The following is a 17,817-nucleotide window of genomic DNA, read 5'->3' as shown; positions in this document are numbered from 1 at the left end:
GCTAAAGTCTCTACACAATGTGTTTCCTGTTATACTGTACTGTATGTAACGGCACAAAAGTGTTGCAATGATATTTCGAATGTCCTGCATAGGTATGTATGTCTTTTGTGTGTGTATATATTGTACATATATACATTTGCAAAGTTCAAACCAAAGTTTGAAGCCTCATTCCTTTTAAACATTTCGCACTAATGAGATTTTTCCAGTACAGAAGTATAAAGAAGAACACTCTGTATTTAACAGTTGGGATAGACAGTTTCAAGCTCCTCCCCTTTTCCTCCAAACCTAAAACTTTCATGCACATATTATGATGTTTGTTTGTTTGTTTTGCTTTTTTTTTTTTTTATTACATTCATATAGGACAGGGGTCCAAAATTGATATACAATTGATTTCAAGTCCATTTTAACTGGGAGGAGCTGGAAGCGATTGAAAGATGAAAAAATGCTGCTAAATAAAGGATTGCTTTTAGCCCCTCCAAGTTGAAATGGATTGGACATCTATTGCCATCAATTGATGTTTGCAATATCAGTTTATCTCTTTTACTAATGACCACAACACATACAGCATACTCTGTGACCTGGGCTGGCAGTGAATAAATTAAGCTGATGATAACTTTTGAAAAGTTGTCCACTGCAGTGGCCATTGTCTCTAAAAGGGTTAATATAAATCATGGCCAAATACTGTACTTCTATTTCTAATAGTAGTTGCAAATCCCAAATTAATGTTCAGTCTAGTTCAGTTCTTTGATATGTTTTCAGAGCGATAGTCCTGTCAATCTGGTACAATATTAACGAGAGACATCTACTGTAATGCAAATCAAATTGAATGTGTGATCATACAACATAGATCTTTTACTCAGACTCCTGTCATTGAGAAGGATGAATTGATGTAAAACATTTTACACTTTCACATGAAAGCAAACATAATTAACAACGCTGGGTGTTTTTGTTCTCTCTTAATTTGTTTAATCTTTCCTATGTGGGATTTAAGGAATTTTACCTAATTGTCTGCCATTGGCGGTAATAGACAGCTTGTCATTTTGAATGAATTGAGCATCTATTGCTGTCAATGAGACATGTACGATTGCGCAAAATAACGTACAATTTGTGTCCAAATTCAAATATCTCATACTAGTGGACACAAAGAAAGAACAAGGAGAATAGTGATACAGTACAGTATATGCTACATGCAGTAGTATGAAAAAGTATCTGAACCTATCACATTTCTGCATAAAATCACTATCAAATGTGATCTGATCTTTATCAAAAACATACAGATTTAAAAACGGTGTCTGCTTTAACTAAAACCGCCCAAACATTTATAGGTTTTCATATTGTAATGAGGATAGCATGCAAACAATGACAGAAGGGTGAAAATAAGTGAGCCCTCTGCCTAAGGAGACTTACAGAGCAATTGAAACCAATATTTACCAAACAATTAAGTTAGGTGTAGTAGGCCCAATCACTGATGAGTGGTTTAAAGCTGCCCTGCCCACTATAAAACACACACCTGGTAATAATTGTCTGGATGAGAAGCATTGTCTGATGTGCATCATGGCTCGGTCAAAAGAGCTGTCTGAAGACCTGCGATCCAGGATTGTTGATTTGTATAAAGCTGGGAAAGGATACAAAACCATCTCTAAAAGTCTGAATGTTCATCAATCGACAGTCAGAAAAGTTGTCTACAACTACTGCGCTCCGTCGCGGGTCGCTGGCTGGGCGCCGGTGTATCAGCGGGGTGTCGCCTGCACCGGCGGGGGGCCCTGCCTTGCCTGGGGCTTGGTGGGCCGCTGGGGGTCCCGTGGCGTGCCGTGCCGGTTGGGGGGCTGTGGCTCGTGGTCCGGGTGGGCGGGCGGGGGTGGGTGTAGGCGTGGGGGTTGGTGATGCGTCCCCTCCTGCCATCCCTGAAGGCCGGTTGATGGGCGCGCGGGTGGCCCGGGGGACCACCCTGGGTCCCGGGGGGGGGTGACGGTGGCTCCTTTGCTGGGCGGTTGGAGGAGGGATGGGCTGCGCGTGGATCCCCCCGCCCGCCCTCCCTCCCCGGGCTGGCTGGGTGTGGGCCGTGGCCCTGGGTTGGTGCCCGCGCGGTCTCTCCGCCCGTCTGCGTGGCTGTCGCGCGCCCGGTGGGGCTTGCGTGCTGCTGGATGTGGTAGGGCATGCTCGGGTTGGGGGTTCCGGTGCCGGGATTGGCGATGCGGCGGCGTAGGGTTGGTCGCCAACGGGCTTTCACTCATAAGAGATTCACACGATTACTGGGTTCTAGATCACAGAACTGATTTGTGTACACTCTACCCCTTTCAATCACTTAGTTTATAGTCTTATAGACACCCCCACCCCCATTCTCCTCTTTCACTGGCCAATAGGCCCCCACATGGTGTAAACCGGAAATACATCTCGCTGACGATAGCACCAGCATATTAGTAACTAGTTTAGATGTTCAATGTATTTCTTGTTGTTGTTTGTGTATGTGTTTCTTTTCTTTCTTCTCTTGTATTTCTTTTCTTCTGTCCCCCCATAATCCCTTCCTGTTCGCTGCTTTGTCATAATAAAAAGGTATTTTGAATGATCACAATGGGAGTATGTCAGACTCTCAATGTGAAACATTAAAACTGTTCAGAATCCGGGCACTTAGACTTCCATTCTCTGTGTCAAACAGCTGAACAGGACAGGTTTAAAAAAAAAAAAAAAAAAAAAAAAAAAAAGAAAAGTTGTCTACAAATGGAGAGAGTTTGGCACTGTTGCTTCTCTCCCTAGGAGTGGCCGTCCACCAAAGATGACGCCAAGAGTCCAGCACAGAATACTCAGAGAGGTAAAAAAGAACCCTAGAGTGTCTGCTAAAGACTTCCAAAAATCCTGGCACATACCAATATCTGTGCACACATCAACTACAGCAGCACCAACATCAATACCTCATCCCCACCGTGAAGCATGGTGGAGGAAGCATCCTGATTTCGGGCTGTTTTCCTGCCACAGACCCTGGACAACTTGCAATCATTAATGGAAAAATACATTCAAAAGTTTATCAGGATGTTTTGCAGAAAAACCTGAGGCCGTCCATAAGACATTTGAAGCTAAAAAGAAGATGGATGCTGCGACAAGACAATCATCCAAAACACAGAAGTAAATCAGCTTCAGAATGGTTTCAGAAGAACAAAATAGACGTTCTGGAGTGGCCAAGTCAAAGTCCAGACTTGAACCCCTTTGAGATGCTGTGGCATAACCTAAATACAGCGATTAATGCCAGACATCCCAGGAATCTGACTAAACTGCAGCAATTTTGCAGCGTGGAATGGCCAAGATTAGTCCTGATCGACGTGCTAGACTGATCTGCATCTACAGGAAGTGTGTGGTTGAAGTTATCGCTACCAAGGGGGGGGGGGGGGGGGGGGGGCACAAAATATTACATGTGATGGTTCATTTACTTATTTTCCCCCTTTCTGTCATTGTTTGCATAATATCCTCATTAAAATATGAAAACCTATAAATCTTTGGGTGGTTTTAGTAAGAGCAGTAGTAGGAGTAGTTCGAGCATCTGTGTGCTTTTGAAAAAGATCAGAACACATTTGATGGTGATTTTATGCATAAATATGAGAAATTTGAAACGTTTCAGATCCTTTTTCATACCACTGTGGCTTTAAGTGGCCATACAATATCATTTTACGACTTCATATACTGGACTGTCTCAGAAAATTAGAATACACAATATTCTAATTTTCTGAGACAGTCCTGTATATTGTTCTATGTAAAGGACGTCAGCCAAGGTCGGCCCCCCACATTTTTACCACGCCAAATCTGGTCCCCTTTGCAAAAAGTTTGGACACCCCTGCTTTAAATGGTGGATTAATGTACAGGACTGTCTCAGAAAATTAGAATATTGTGTATTCTAATTTTCTGAGACAGTCCAGTATACCTTCTAACTGATATATACTGTATATTTTGCAGGTAGGATGACATTATTTAAGTCAACCTGGGACCATTTAAAATCATGAAAACATGCATAATGCCAGATTTTAGCTCATAATTTAGCAGCATTTTGTGATTTGGACTCACAGCAGTATATTCACTTTCATGTTGTGCGCATGAATATAAAGCACTGAGTCATTGTGGTTGTGCCTGTCTTGTGTCAGCCCATAAATGTCCCTCAGTGGTTTTATCCGATCAATATTTATCATCCCGAGCAGTGATCTCTTACCATGATCACATTGATCTAATGACAATTACGTTAGTGTTGTTTACCTCCTGCCTCCTTTTTGTTCTCAGTATGACATACGTAGCTGCTCCTGCTCCCCCTAGCCACTTTGTCATTGTCACACTCTCATTATGATTCATACACTGCTAATCACATTACCACTATGGGCTCATAGCCTGGCAGGTCACCCTGCCTTTCTGTTAACATTGGCGACACACAATTACATTAGAGAGATGGAGTGTGGGCATGTGTGTGAAAAAGCTTAGCTCAGCTTCCTCACACCTGGGGTTGGACTCAAACTGGGTGTGTGTGTTTGTGTGTGCATGTGTGAGAATTCGGCAACTTCCCACCTTTTCCTCATGGAACCTGTCCAATATGCATTATATTAGCTACTTTTATTTGGAGGTAGATTTGTGTCTTCATTATTCAATAAAAAAAAAAAAACAGTTGCTTCAATCAAAAAAAGTTGCTTCAATCAAAATATATATTTTCAATAAAAAAGGCACTTCAATAAAAATGTGTTTGAATGCATAAATAAATTTGAGACAAAAAAATTTGAAAACTATTTTCTTTGATTTACTTATTTTTTTTAACTGAAGTGATTTTTTGATTGAAATAGTGTTATTTTGTGCTTGGGCCACATTATGTTTCTTTATTAATCAATAAAAAAAATAAGTTGCTTCAAACAAAAAAATATTTTCAAAAGAAAAACCAATAAAAAAAACAATCAATCATTGCAAAAAAAAGGTTTTTGAATGTGGAAAAAAATGAGACTCAAAAATTTACATTTGAACAGTTAATTTTTGATTAAAAGTTTTTATTGCTTCAATCAAAAAATATTTTCAATAAAAAAGCCTACTTCCATCAAAAAAAAAAAAAAAAAAAAAAATTCAATCAAAGAAAGATAGTTTTCAAATGCTTTTTTTTTTGAGTCTCAAATTTATTTTTGCATACAAACACATTTTTTTTTAATTGAAGTAGCTTTTGTTTGATTGAAAATATATATTTTGATTGAAGCAACTTTTTTTTTGATAGAAACAACTTTTTTTAAATTGAATAATAAAGACACAAATCTACCTCCTTACTTTTGGGGCTAATTGTTTCTCTGTGTAGACTGAAAAACTTGAATTGAATTAACATGAAAGATTTATAGGGCAAGTGATTATTTAAGGCAATTTAAAAAAAGACCTGGTGTCCACATGCATCGGTATCACATTTTGGATCATGTAGGCAGACAAGCTTAATATTTGGTATAAGTGTGGTCTACATGACTCAAATTAGGTCTAATTATTAGGTACAGTTCTGGCCAAAAGTATTGGCACCCCTGAAATTCTGTCAGATAATGTTCAATTTCTCCCAGAAAAATGATTGCTATTTGAAATGCTTTCGTAGTAATGTCTTCATTAATTTGCTTGCAATGAAAAAACACAAAAGAGAATAGGAAAAAAAAAACATGATCATTTTACACAAAACTCCAAAAATGGGCCCAACAAAATTATTGGCACCCTTTTTGAAAATCATTTGATGCTTCTCTAATTTGTGTCATTAACAGCACCTTTTACTTACCTGTGGCACATAACAGGTGGTGGCAGTAACTAAATCACACTTGCAGCCAGTTAAAATCGATTAAAGTTGACTCAACCTCTGTCCTGTGTCCTTCTTTGTACCACAATGAGCATGGAGGAAATAAAGAAGACCAAAGAACTGTCTGAGGACTTGAGAAGCAAAATTTTGAGAAAGCATGGGTAATCTCAAGGTTACAAGTCCATCTCCAAAGACCTGAATGTTGCTGTGTCTACAGTGTGTAGTGTCATCAATAAGTGTAAAGCCCATGGCACTGTGGCTAACCTCCCTAGATGTGGGGGGAAAACAAAAATTGACAAAAGATTTCAACGAAAGATTGTGCGGATGGTGGTTAAAGAACCTCAACTAACATCCAAACAAGTTCAAGCTGTCCCGCAGTCCGAGGGTACAACAACGTCAACCAGTACTATCCATGGGTGTCTGAACGAAAAAGTACTCTATGGTAGGATACCCAGGAAGGCCCCACTTCTGACCCAGAGACATAAAAAAGGCAGGCTGGAGTTTGCCAAAACTTACCTGAGAAAGCCAAAAAGACTGTTCTCTGGTCAGATGAGACATAGGTAGAGCTTTTTGGAAAAGGCATCAACATAGAGTTTACGGGGGGAAAAACCAGGCCTTCAAAGAAAAGAACATGGTCCTCACAGTCAAACATGGCGGAGGTTCCCTGATGTTCTGGGGTTGCTTGGCTGCCTCTGGCACTGGACTGCTTGACAGTGTGCATGGCATTATGTAGTCTGAAGATTACCAACAAATTTTGCAGCATAATATAGGGCCCAGTGTGAGAAAGCTGGTTCTCCCTCAGAGGTCATGGGTCTTCCAACAGGACAAAAAGGGGCTAAAGTGGCCAGCAATGAGTCCAGACCTGAATCCCATAGAACACCTGTGGAGAAATCTGAAAATGGCAGTTTGGAAAAGGCTCAAATCTCAGAGACCTGGAGCAGTTGGCCAAAGAAGAATGGTCTAAAATTCCAGCAAGTAAGAATCTCATTGATGGATACCGGAAGCGGTTGTTCGCAGTTATTTTGTCTAAAGGTTGTGCTACCAAGTATTAGGCTGAGGGCGCCAATACTTTTGTCCGGCCCATTTTTGGAGATTTGTGTAAAATCATCATGTTTTTTTTTTTTCATTTTATTTTGTGTCTTTTCATTGCAAGCAAAATAAATTAAGATATTACTACCAAAGCATTTGTAATTAGAATCATTTTCTGGGAGAAATTGAGCATTAACTGACAAAATTGCAGAGGTGCCAACACTTTACATATATGTATATATGTATATGTATATACTGTATGTGTAGGTATATATATATATATATATATATATATATATATATGTATATATATATATATATATATATATATATATATATATATATATATATATATATATATATATATATATACAGTGCCTTGCAAAAGTATTCGGCCCCCTTGAACCTTGCAACCTTTCGCCACATTTCAGGCTTCAAACATAAAGATATAAAATTTTAATTTTTTGTCAAGAATCAACAACAAGTGGGACACAATCGTGAAGTGGAACAAAATTTATTGGATAATTTAAACTTTTTTAACAAATAAAAAACTGAAAAGTGGGGCGTGCAATATTATTCGGCCCCCTTGCGTTAATACTTTGTAGTGCCATCTTTTGCTCCAATTACAGCTGCAAGTCGCTTGGGTTATGTTTCTATCAGTTTTGCACATCGAGAGACTGACATTCTTGCCCATTCTTCCTTGTAAAACAGCTCGAGCTCAGTGAGGTTGGATGGAGGGTGTTTGTGAACAGCAGTCTTCAGCTCTTTCCACAGATTCTCGATTGGATTCAGGTCTGGACTCTGACTTGGACATTCTAACACCTGGATACGTTTATTTTTTAACCATTCCATTGTAGATTTGGCTTTATGTTTTGGATCATTGTCCTGTTGGAAGATAAATCTCTGTCCCAGTCTCAGGTCTTGTGCAGAAACCAACAGGTTTTCTTCCAGAATGTTCCTGTATTTAGCTGCATCCATCTTCCCGTCAATTTTAGCCATCTTCCCTGTCCCTGCTGAAGAAAAGCAGGCCCAAACCATGATGCTGCCACCACCATGTTTGACAGTGGGGATGGTGTGTTCAGGGTGATGAGCAGTGTTGCTTTTACGCCAAACATCGTTTTGCATTGTGGCCAAAAAGTTCAATTTTGGTTTCATCTGACCAGAGCACCTTCTTCCACATGTTTGGTGTGTCTCCCAGGTGGCTTGTGGCAAACTTTAAACGAGACTTTTTATGGATATCTTTGAGAAATGGCTTTCTTCTTGCCACTCTTCCATAAAGGCCAGATTTGCGCAGTGTACGACTGATTGTTGTCCTAAGGACAGACTCTCCCACCTCAGCTGTAGATCTCTGCAGTTCATCCAGAGTGATCATGGGCATCTTGGCTGCATCTCTGATCAGTTTTCTCCTTGTTTGAGAAGAAAGTTTGGAAGGACGGCCGGGTCTTGGTAGATTTGCAGTGGTCTGATGCTCCTTCCATTTCAATATGATGGCTTGCACAGTACTCCTTGAGATGTTTAAAGCTTGGGAAATCTTTTTGTATCCAAATCCGGCTTTAAACTTCTCCACAACAGTATCTCGGACCTGCCTGGTGTGTTCCTTGGTTTTCATAATGCTCTCTGCACTTTAAACAGAACCCTGAGACTATCACAGAGCAGGTGCATTTGTACGGAGACTTGATTACACACAGGTGGATTCTATTTATCATCATCGGTCATTTAGGAAAACATTGGATCATTCAGAGATCCTCACTGAACTTCTGGAGTGAGTTTGCTGCACTGAAAGTAAAGGGGCCGAATAATATTGCACGCAAACTCCAGAAGTTCAGTGAGGATCTCTGAATGATCCAATGTTGTCCTAAATGACCGACGATGATAAATAGAATCCACCTGTGTGTAATCAAGTCTCCGTATAAATGCACCTGCTCTGTGATAGTCTCAGGGTTCTGTTTAAAGTGCAGAGAGCATTATGAAAACCAAGGAACACACCAGGCAGGTCCGAGATACTGTTGTGGAGAAGTTTAAAGCCGGATTTGGATACAAAAAGATTTCCCAAGCTTTAAACATCTCAAGGAGCACTGTGCAAGCCATCATATTGAAATGGAAGGAGCATCAGACCACTGCAAATCTACCAAGACCCGGCCGTCCTTCCAAACTTTCTTCTCAAACAAGGAGAAAACTGACCAGAGATGCAGCCAAGAGGCCCATGATCACTCTGGATGAACTGCAGAGATCTACAGCTGAGGTGGGAGAGTCTGTCCATAGGACAACAATCAGTCGTACACTGCACAAATCTGGCCTTTATGGAAGAGTGGCAAGAAGAAAGCCATTTCTCAAAGATATCCATAAAAAGTCTCGTTTAAAGTTTGCCACAAGCTGAAGATTGCACAAGATGAAACCAAAATTGAACTTTTTGGCCACAGTGCAAAATGATATGTTTGGCGTAAAAGCAACACAGCTCATCACCCTGAACAGACCATCCCCACTGTCAAACATGGTGGTGGCAGCATCATGGTTTGGGCCTGCTTTTCTTCAGCAGGGAAGGGAAGATGGTTAAAATTGACGGGAAGATGGATGCAGCCAAATACAGGAACATTCTGGAAGAAAACCTGTTGGTATCTGAACAAGACCTGAGACTGGGACGGAGATTTATCTTCCAACAGGACAATGATCCAAAACATAAATCCAAATCTACAATGGAATGGTTCAAAAATAATCGTATCCAGGTGTTAGAATGGCCAAGTCAAAGTCCAGACCTGAATCCAATCGAGAATCTGTGGAAAGAGCTGAAGACTGCTGTTCACAAACACTCTCCATCCAACCTCACTGAGCTCGAGCTGTTTTGCAAGGAAGAATGGGCAAGAATGTCAGTCTCTCGATGTGCAAAACTGATAGAAACATACCCCAAGCGACTTGCAGCTGTAATTGGAGCAAAAGGTGGCGCTACAAAGTATTAACGCAAGGGGGCCGAATAATATTGCACGCCCCACTTTTCAGTTTTTTATTTGTTAAAAAAGTTTAAATTATCCAATAAATTTTGTTCCACTTCACGATTGTGTCCCACTTGTTGTTGATTCTTGACAAAAAATTAAAATTTTATATCTTTATGTTTGAAGCCTGAAATGTGGCGAAAGGTTGCAAGGTTCAAGGGGGCCGAATACTTTTGCAAGGCACTGATATATATATATATATATAAATAAATGATTCGGGTGGACCCCGCTTACTGCCCATTGTTAGGTCAAAAGTGTCAGTTGGTTATAGTTTTTGAGATGGCCAACCCTTGCTTAAATCTTTTATTTTCCAATCCATGTCACCACAGCAAGTACCATTTAGCCATTTTTGACTGAATGTTCATGTTTTAGTGCTAGATGTCCATCCATAATGATTGAAATATTAATCCCATGAGAATCTTGACAGTTATTGTGTTCCTAGAAAAAAAACCCCAATGACAATAAAAAACATTTTTTCAAGTGAAAGCTTTTACTTTGTATAGCACAGCACAACATAAGAAGTTTGCCTACCACTATAATTTTACACCTCTGCTCTAAGCTAACTACTACAACATTGCCATAAAAGACTACAGTGGCTGACATATGCCATTTTTAAAATGTCATGAAATAATTAATTAATTACAAAACACCACAAAATAGATTGAGGTCAAGCATAATCATTTACGGGCGTGTAATTTGATTCAAAACCAAATTTGCACAGTTTAATGGGGCAGCCGATGCACAAACGTCATTAAAACTGTCTGTACGAACTTGAAATTTGCATCGATACAGTAACATACATCCTGAAAGTTTAATGATTAGTGAGCGACAGTCCTCATCTAAAATTCAACAACAACACACGAGTTAATCGTCTTGGTGATACATGTTTGATCTGTTGATTGGATATGAAGAGGCAGTCTGGGGTGAGCACTGGATCAAAATGATAAATGCTTAAATGATCTAATAGGAAAGGTGTGAAGGGCATGTTCTTTCTAACATCAGGTTCATTTCTTCTTTCTTGGCTTTCATGTCCACTTCCACATGCAGGTTTCTTTTATTCTGAAATGTATTTATAGTAGAGTTGCGTACAACGACCAATGAATTGAAGATTCACTGCAAAAGAGACTAATAGTCAAATGAATGTAGAAATACATTAATTCTCCATTAGCTTAAAGGGAATGAACACATTTAATGGATCACATCTTTAAAGCGAACAGACCTTGTTGAGTGCACCTGTGAGGGTTTATTCATTAAGAACAATGCTCTAATTATGAGGATCCATTACTAGTGTGTGTGCGTGTTTTTAAAAAATGTATATATCTATATATATTTTTTTTAAGAAAACAGTTGAAGTTTAGATGTGTAACTGCTTTGTGAAATTTCAAGGTTTCCCTTCATTCTTCAACTTTCCTACATACTAATTTCCCCACTGCGCACAAAAGATATTTTTTTCAATTTTTAACTACATTTACCAAGATAGAAGCCATAATTCCTTACAATTGTAGCTATTTGCCAATCACCTATTTTGCTTGTCCTCATTAAGGTGGTAAGAAATGGCTTTTATCAACACAATACTCCTATTTATACTAGATTCACAGTTAAATTCTAAGCATCATTGTGTAAATATGTGGCTTATTTATGACGTGTATTATCTAATTCATTTTTTATGTGTGTTTGTCTCAGTCAAGGCACCATGTTGCTGCTGGCTTTGTACTTTATTTCACACTTTAGTGATGCCAAACACTATACAATGGCCAAGTAGCTTTTTAACATTCATCAAACATTAGTCAAAGCTGTATTTCCTTCACTTCTTACTTACTCTTGCACAACATCTTAATTTTTCCGACATCATGATATTTTAGGAAAAGGTCAAACCAAAAACAGGAAACTTGCAGAATCACAGGTACAAACTCAAAATTTTCATTATAAAAGTAAAAAGCAAAACAAGGGAAGTAAAATCGAGTAAAAAGTCAATAAAATAATTATATCAAAAAGCGATGTTAACAAGACTCCTGAGATGAAACTCACGACAGAGTCCAAAAAATGTAACAAGCTACAACATAAAACATAAAATTTGAAAGACAGCAGGAAAGCTATAGCCTCATATTTGTGCAACCAGAAACTAAATCTGAATTTCGGAAAATTAATCTGAAATACTAAACCTGAGTTGAAAACACTTAACTTGAATAGTTGAAATACAAGGGCGTAGGTTTGGTCTCAACATTGGTAGGGACGATATAACAGCATAATCTGCATGCACACTTTTTGCTTGGGATGTGACATTAATAAGACAAAACAGGTTGGGTGAACGGGGGTCAGGGCTACATTTCTCACGAACATGAACCTAATTAATTTATATGCTCGGGTGCTCATCACGTTGATCACGATCGACCAGTCGATCGCAACGCTAGTGTGGGTAGCTCGTGATTACAAAACCCGCCAACATTTTTATCTTTTTATGTACACAGTTAATTATGATTATGTTGTATGAGCAACATTTGAAGTTTTGTAGCACCCGTCTCTCTCCAAGCAGCTTCTTGCTCATGTTTATCTGGTTTGAAAGTTTCCAGCAGAATTCACTAAATTTTTCACAGTTTAAATAATGTTAACAGTAGAAAACACAAACAGAAGGACACTTCTCTCTAAGCAGCTTGCTACTCGAGTTATGCAGATCAGCAAGTTCACACAGTTTAATGTCATGTTTACTCTGATGCAAGTCGGACAAAATTAGTGGTGTGTTTTCCACCTCCACAACTTTGGTGTCTTTTTAAATTACTTACAGTGGCTGTTGCTTGCCAAAAAAACTTCTACTATCCCTCATCTTTGAAGGGGGTGGAGGAGGTGGCATGTTGTCGACATGTATTGCTTTCGGGGCTGTGTGTGTGTGTGTGAGCATTCATCTGTGTGTTGAGGGTGGGTCAAATCATCAGCGAATCAAACTTGCATTTAAGGGGGAAAAAATGGACTGGTGCATTCAGCAAGTGAAAAGGGGTAAATGTGAGTTTGAAGAAAATGGAAATAATTCACTTAATCATGGTAGGGTCAATTCTTTCCTTAAAACATATGGGAGTACAAGACAAACTAAATTACCTGTACAACTGAACTCATTATAGAATGCATATAAATTTGCTTAAAGGTTGGTGGGGACAATTTGAACATCCTGAAAAGTTGGTAGTGTTATGTACCTACCATCCCTATGCAAACCCTTGTTGAAATATAAAACAGGGTCTGAAAAATGCAATGTAAACTTGCATTGCTTGATTTGAATCACTGCATTGAAAACTGAATGGGAATTATTTAATTTGAAATTTGTAGTTCACTTTCATGAAAAGTTCAACTTCAGTTTTGATTACATTAATGTCGAGTAATACAAATTCAGTTTGAAACATAGAAATTCAAGTTGCAAAATTCAGATTCCAATACTCGTGACATACATATGAGTACTTGGGGAAACGCAATTGATCACAAGTAACAAAGATATCCTCTTGGCCAATCAGCATATTTGTTTTTGATCACTCGACATGCCTTCGGGAGAAATAATATTAAGTAAATGAAACTAGCGTGACACACTATCACGCGTATTTGTAATATAATAAGTAAGGCTATAACAACTAATTGATTAAATCGATTCAAACCCATTAATAAATTAGTTGCAAACTTAAATTGATAATCGTTTTTTTCCCCGCAGCTTTGAGCAGTCTCGTTTGGGTCCTTGTTTGTGTGTTATGTGAGGTTGCGCGTGCGTGTCAGTGATTACAGCAAGAGAGAGAGAGTTCACTGCTCCACACAGGTTGAGTTGCTGAATCAACAATAATGCAAATTGTCGAGAGTCAGATTGTCTTTTCTGTTGTTACATCCAGTGTGCCTCTGTCAGAGGTGAGTAAATGAAGCCAATTGTATTTTTTGTATTCTTTATTGATGAGACATTACTACTTAACACAGAGCGCTAAGCTAGTCAGCGATTATGGTGATCAGTGTCTTAAGCAACAATGTACTAACTATTTTACACAGGGCATTAGTGGGTGCTGGGTTTCATGCCAACAAAGCAAGATGACAACCGAACACCAATCTGGTGTCTTACAAGTGTAATCAGTTGATTGTAGTCAGGTGTTGCTTGTTTTAGCATAAATTTAATTGGTTAAACTGTCTGTGCTCGATTGGTAAGAACAAAAACCAGGACCCACAGTGGCCCTTGAGGACCGGTTTGGATACCCCTGGTCTTAAGTGTCCGTTTGTATTGTGTTTTGAAGAAGCATATTACCACTTGAGTTATTGTAAGATAGTTGTCTAATTTCTTTTTATAAAGAAATCACACACATAAACCCATTCATATAACAGCTTAGTCTCCTTTCAACACAAACTTCCATTCCAACTGTAAATTGTCATACGAGAGTGTGCTTTGAAATTGGATTGTATTTATGAAGAACTGTTTGATATCATTACTGTCTTCCTCCTCCTTATTCGATTTTGTTTAGTTTATTTAAAGAACACGTTTAATGTACTTAAAACAGTACAGTTGTAGACTACATTTAAGTCAGGAAGCTGTAATATTATATTATTTTTGAAGATAATAGTCATCCATTTTTTTTTTGTAGGAAGTGACTGAAAATCTACAGGAAATGAACCATTTTTCATTTTGTAGTTGCTATTGTTACTGCAAGTATCATGACACAAGTTGTTGGTCTGACGCTACCATTTATTGCATGCAACGTTTTTCATATCAGGCATTTCGGACAAACCTTAAAAACATCAAGGAAAAAAAAAACAAAACAAAACAATGGAAACTTGACACTTCGAATCAGACATTTTCCTTAAAGCCAAACTCCAATGTCATCATACAGTAAATGCTAGTAAAAAGCTTATGGAAACATTTGATTTTACAAAAAACAATCTCATATTTGTACCAATATGGTATGGAAAGTCACTTAGATTCAGTATTTTTTTCTTAAATAAATAGAGTAATTCCCACTGGACACGAATAGAGGCACTTAAGTTTTTTTTTTCTTTTTTCCATTTTTTTGTCAAATGTTCTTTCCACATCCGCATGGTCTTCCATACACATTCAACAGTGGTTACATGATTGACAACCGAAACACTCACTCTCGATGAGCTGGATTTACACAGACCACATGACAACATAAAAATAAATATGATTAAACCCAAATCAAAAGAACAGCACAGAAGGAAGCATGGAGTTTTCATGTGCCGTAAAAGAATGACGGATTTTTTGCTATGTGCGACCATAAACAATCACACACATTTCTCTTTTTTCCTCACTCGTACAAACACGCACACGTTACAGAATATACTGTAGATGTTCATTAGGTATCTTGTTTTACATCATTCAATTGTCCGGTCACTTTGAACTGACACAAACAACCACAACAACAATAACAACAACATCACTGTTTGTAGAAGTCACAGTCTCTATATTGTGGAGCACAAACATTACTGTTGTCCAGTCGTTTTTCAAAGACTTGACACAATCAGCTGTACACGTATGCAAACGACAACACAACAAACGATCAAAATGTCCAGTGGTGATTTGATCGGAATCAAATTTGTGCAAAGTTGCCATTGGTGCACAGTCTGTTGGTGGGGAATCTTGTATTTTATACTCCACTTTGGACAGTTTGCCAGATTGGTGGGTTACCGTGGGAGCCAGAACTGAGCCAACTTACCTAAAAATGAACTAGTAAGGCATAGATTAATAAAACTCAAGAAATACCGAAATGCCTCATTTTGTGTGTAGCTAAAATTCGCAGACTTCTTTGGTGAAAGATTTCACTTTAAACAATGACAGAAAAGTCACCGTGTCAAATTCAGATTATCTTCACTAGTTAGCTTGAATATTTGGCAATACAACAACAAATGTTTTCATTTTCAAACCTTACAGCAGAGGTGTCAAACTCATATTTTGTCAGGCTATTTCACATTTGTCACATCAAAGTTATGGTTTGCCTTGGAGGGCCATCATGACTAAGAATTTGTATTAATGTTTGATCACCTCATATCATTACATACGGGAAAAATATTATATTTTCAAATAATTTTCAAATAAGTCTGAAAACCAAAATTACTTGTATTATAGCTCTTATTTCAACATTTTTAATATCAAATTACAGTCTTCAGGGTTCCCGTGAGGTCTTAAATTCGTTCAAAGTCAGGAATATCTTTCTGATATATATTTTTTTTAATACTGTGGGATTATCCCAGAAATTTGCCCTAAAATTGGCAATGACCTCTATGATTACTGGTCTTAAAATATCTTTAAAATTTGACTTCATAAAATCCATTGGTATCCTGATTTTGGAATTTGGCCACAAAACATGAAGTTGATACACATGATTTGCTTTTACGGGCCACACAAAATGATGTAACAGGTCGAATCTGGCCCTCTGGTTTTGAGTTTGACACCTGAGCCTTACAGAATTCCAAACTTTCTTCATGAATAATGAAGCATAGTAATAAAAAATCCTTTTAAAAAGACAATGTCAGCAAATGATTGTATTTAGGAATTAGTGCAAAGGCAGTTTCCACACAAATAAAAAATAAATGACTTGGAATTAAGCAATCTAGGGCCTACAAGACAGTAGCAAACCTTTATAAACCACTGTCAACCGCAAATACAGTATAAAGTGCCAAAAAAAGGCTTATATTAAAGGCCAGTTGCTGAAAATGCAACCTTATTTGTTTATTTTGAAATAAAAATGACAGTCACACAGCGAAACATCAAATGACTTTACAATAAATGACCACAGGAGAATTTAGCACTTAAAACTGAATCCTTGAATGTGTCAGATGTTAATTTTCAGATGTCCAGTGTATAAATGATGCTTGCCTCTTACTTAATTGTTGCACTGAACAACTACTTTAGAAACTGGATCAATATCAGACATGTTTCTTGGAACCTTTTTGGAGCTTCCTTGCAAGCGTCATCCACTTTAATCGCAACCAGCTAATGTAGAACATTTCCTTTTGAAAATGATCCAATCTTGTTAAAAATACATCTAACTTATATTCCTATTCAGGGAGGAATTTAAACTGCACAAATCAGAGTATAATTGTTGTCTCTCCGAAGAGGCACATCAATTTCATTATGCTAATCAGTGCTTGGTGAGTCACATTCAAATGATGTAGTTAGTGTTCATTCCTAAGTGCTGATTGATTTTTGCTCAATTAATCCACCTAGTCAATGCCATTACTTTATGACTGCGTGTTGAGTCATTTGAAGGACCCCAGCGGGGACTAAGCGTCATTGTGTGTGTCATCGGACTGATCCCAGTTCTAGCTCCCAGGCCCATTTGATGATTTTTCTGTCGTTTTTTTTTTTTTTTTAAATAGCTGTCTCTGGTTCATCGCCTACAGCAGGTGAGCCTCAATGCGGAGCCAGTGCAGACCCTGTCTGATGTAACGGACCAGTTCAGTCATGCCGCTCTGCTGGCTCAACGGCTCCATAACAGAGTCCAACTCGCGGTAGAACTCTGCAGGGATACAAGAAGACACTAATCAAGTTATTTCTCACAATGGTTAATACAGTGAACCCTCATTTTTCGGGGATAAGTGAAAAAACGCAAAATAGCGCCAAATATATATATAGTATTTTTTTTGTATAATGCATTTATTCAGATCTATCGCTGGAAAGAGATACATAGAAGACATTTTTAAAAATCTTTTTCTTCACAGTATAATTAAAAAACATATATATATATATATACATATATATATATATACACTCACCGGCCACTTTATTAGGTACACCTGTCCAACTGCTCGTTAACACTTAATTTCTAATCAGCCAATCACATGGCGGCAACTCAGTGCATTTAGGCATGTAGACATGGTTTAAGACAATCTCCTGCAGTTCAAACCGAGCATCAGTATGGGCAGGGCCGGCCCAGCCTATACGCAGACTATGCAGCTGCTGAGGGCCCCTGACCTCTTGGGGGCCCCCAATCTGGCAATTGTTTAATTTATTTTTATTTTTTTGTTTACTACAGTTTGCTTTATTTGACTTTTGTGAGATTT

At 38.2% G+C, this 17,817-nt stretch overlaps 1 protein-coding gene across 4 annotated transcripts in view; it reads right to left on the bottom strand.

The window, feature by feature from the left end:
- Positions 1-14,336: 14,336 nt before the first annotated feature.
- aff2 (AF4/FMR2 family, member 2) overlaps positions 14,337-17,817 on the bottom strand; it is a 263,824-nt gene continuing 260,343 nt past the window's right edge. For 3 of the 4 annotated variants that reach the window (XM_057849435.1, XM_057849438.1, XM_057849437.1), the window contains one exon: positions 14,338-17,273. In XM_057849435.1, coding sequence (XP_057705418.1) covers positions 17,152-17,273 — 122 coding nt within the window. In that variant the 3' untranslated portion in view covers positions 14,338-17,151. Of the gene's footprint in view, positions 17,274-17,817 lie in introns of all 4 variants that reach the window. The other variant, XM_057849436.1, reaches the window with a different exon arrangement.

The sequence above is a fragment of the Corythoichthys intestinalis genome, chromosome 11 (assembly GCF_030265065.1).
Source record: "Corythoichthys intestinalis isolate RoL2023-P3 chromosome 11, ASM3026506v1, whole genome shotgun sequence".
Taxonomy (NCBI): domain Eukaryota; kingdom Metazoa; phylum Chordata; class Actinopteri; order Syngnathiformes; family Syngnathidae; genus Corythoichthys; species Corythoichthys intestinalis.
The sequence above is the reverse complement of the archived record's forward strand: the minus strand, read 5'-3'. Positions and strand labels throughout refer to the sequence as shown.